Source organism: Nanorana parkeri, unplaced genomic scaffold (genome assembly GCF_000935625.1).
Source record: "Nanorana parkeri isolate BGI_ZX_2015 unplaced genomic scaffold, ASM93562v1 scaffold3111, whole genome shotgun sequence".
Lineage (NCBI taxonomy): Eukaryota > Metazoa > Chordata > Amphibia > Anura > Dicroglossidae > Nanorana > Nanorana parkeri.
The window spans coordinates 5,222-7,847 of record NW_017309379.1 but is presented as its reverse complement, the minus strand read 5'-3'; the positions used below and the strand labels follow the sequence as shown (position 1 = coordinate 7,847).

The following is a 2,626-nucleotide window of genomic DNA, read 5'->3' as shown; positions in this document are numbered from 1 at the left end:
TCACTAAGCTCAAGGAAAAATCCTTTGCAAACTGTAAATTCCTCTGCAAAGTGAACAGTTTATTTGCCTTTAGTAAATCAACCCCTAAGTGATGAGCTTAAGCTTGTCAAGCATGGGCCATGTTCAACAATTTAAGAGAACCAAACAACAGTCACAAAGGTCTAAGTAAAACGCAGTCACTGATAACAGCCAAATATTTAAAAAAAGAAAAATTAAGTTTACAACTTGCTGGAAAATCTTTTTTGCCCTTTTTAATAGGCTTTTATTATCATAGAGTACGCTTAGAATCAAATGTTTTATTTCACTTTTTTAAAGCATAAAGAGCCTAAAAAATATCCAGACATGAATAAATCTACTGATAAATATTGAGATTGTTTATACGGTATAAACAATATTGAGATTGTTTATACAGTAATTTCAGTAAAAGAATTTGTATTAAATTGTGTTATATCTTCTTAAATATTCTCTCATTCGTGGGCAACATAACATATTAGAGAATAATGTTTGAAGTTTCACTCTAGTTAGAAAACTTCTATTGAGTTTAAAGGTAATTTATATAGACTTGAAAACTCTAATTGGACTGGGAATCTAAAGTCAACAAAGCAAATGTTAGAATGAACTTTCCAGCAACTGAAAATGAAACCTTTGGGGACCAAGTATAGACTTATATACAACTGGCATTCTATTTAAGAATCCCTTTCAGGTTGGCTTCAGCGGATGAGAGGCACCCTAAAACAGAGGACGTGTTACCTTAAAATACCAATTGCACTCTCTGGCAGCAACAACACGTTTTGACAGTAATTCATTCCACAATTTGACTTTGTTTTTGGTATTTTACCAGGATTTGTTTGATAAGGACTGCATTGCCAAATCATCTGATATTTATAGAAATCCAAGGCTTTCTAGAACACAAAATGGCATGGAATGTTGCATTGGATAATTCAAACTAAAGTTGATTTCAGTAGTTTGCATATGATAAAATTATACTGTACATTTCAATTCAACTGAAGAGTGGAAATTGTTTATTTAATGTAGTTTTAATAATATTGATGTTGTTTTATTGTTTTTATTTATAACACATTAGCTGAAAAATCAAAGTATAATTATTTTATTTGATAGCTTAATGTTTCTTTATAAGTTCTTTATAATACATAACCAAAAATGGCATTGTATGTTGTGGTGGAGAACTCAAACCAAACACTTGTAAAAAAATTCATCCTTCTCGGACTCTCTGACATCTATGGTCTGCAAGTTGTCTTCTCTTTGCTGCTGTTGATAATGTATGTGGTGACATTATCAGGAAATTGTTTACTGATTATCATAGTGAGGTTTAACCCACAAATCCAGACTCCTATGTACTTTTTCCTGGCCAATCTTGCCATTATTGACATTTGCTATTCCACAACTGTGGTGCCCAAAATGTTGGTAAACACCCTTTCACAAGACAGGAGCATTTCCTTTTGGGGATGTGCAATCCAGTTGTACTTCCATTCAGCTCTAGCAGCTGCAGAATGTATCGTCTTGGCTATTATGGCTTTTGACAGATACAATGCCATCTGTAAACCACTACAGTACAATATGATCATGGACCAAAAAACGTGCCTTTATCTTACTGCTGGAGGGTGGTCTGTGAGTATTGCGGTCCCTGTTATTCTTACCGTGTATGCCTTTCAGTTACCTTACTGCAAATCCAACAAGATAGACCATTTTTTCTGTGAGATGCCACCATTACTTCATTTGGCCTGTGCAGATATTTGGTTCAGTGAGGTCTTAGAGTATGTTGCAGTTGCAGCAATTGTTGGAGTCTCCTTTGTGCTCATCCTTGCATCTTATCTCTTCATCACTTTGACTATCCTAAATATAAAGTCCACCCAAAAAAGACAGAAAGCTTTCTCTACTTGTGCCTCCCACCTTGCTGTGGTCTCCCTCTTCTACGGAACGGTACTGTTTATGCACTTACGTCCTCCTTCCAGTTACTCCCCAGAACAGGACAGAGTTGTGTCCATCCTATATACAGTAGTGACACCAGTGCTGAATCCCATCATCTACAGTGTGCGCAATAAGGAAATCAAAGCAGCTTTAAGAAAAACAACGGCAGTTACACTACGTTACTAATTTGCTTTCCACACAACCCTCCTAAGACCCTGCAAAACCCAGCATAGACCCTGCACAGCACACCAGAGAGCCCAGGGAGTCCACCTGAGAGTCTACACAGCCCACCATAGAACCCGCACAGCCCTCCTAAGAATCCGCATAGCCCACTATACAACCTGCACAGCCCACCTGAGAGTCTGCACAGCCAACATGGAGTCCGCACAGCCCCTCTGAGAGCCTACACAGCCCACCATAGAACCTGCACAGCCCACCTGAGAATCCGCACAGCCTGCAAAAGAACCATCACAGCCCACCTAAGAAAAAAAAAGGATGTAGATAGATATGTATATATGTGCATATAAATTAACAAAGAAAGTGACACTTACTAAAATATCTATAGACAAAGTAAAAATGATATAAAAATTATATAATAAGAACTATAAAATTAAATTTGAGATATCAAGTATAAATATTGTCTAGTGTGACAAAAACAAATAAAAGAATAAATAATGTGTACTACATACAAAGTCAC

At 36.6% G+C, this 2,626-nt stretch overlaps 1 protein-coding gene across 1 annotated transcript; it reads left to right on the top strand.

The window, feature by feature from the left end:
- The first annotated feature begins 1,161 nt into the window (after positions 1 to 1,161).
- On the top strand, positions 1,162 to 2,115 carry LOC108802777 (olfactory receptor 5G3-like). The gene has a single exon (XM_018574634.1). The coding sequence runs from the start codon at positions 1,162 to 1,164 to the stop codon at positions 2,113 to 2,115; it is 954 nt and encodes a 317-aa protein (XP_018430136.1).
- The last annotated feature ends 511 nt before the right edge of the window (positions 2,116 to 2,626 follow it).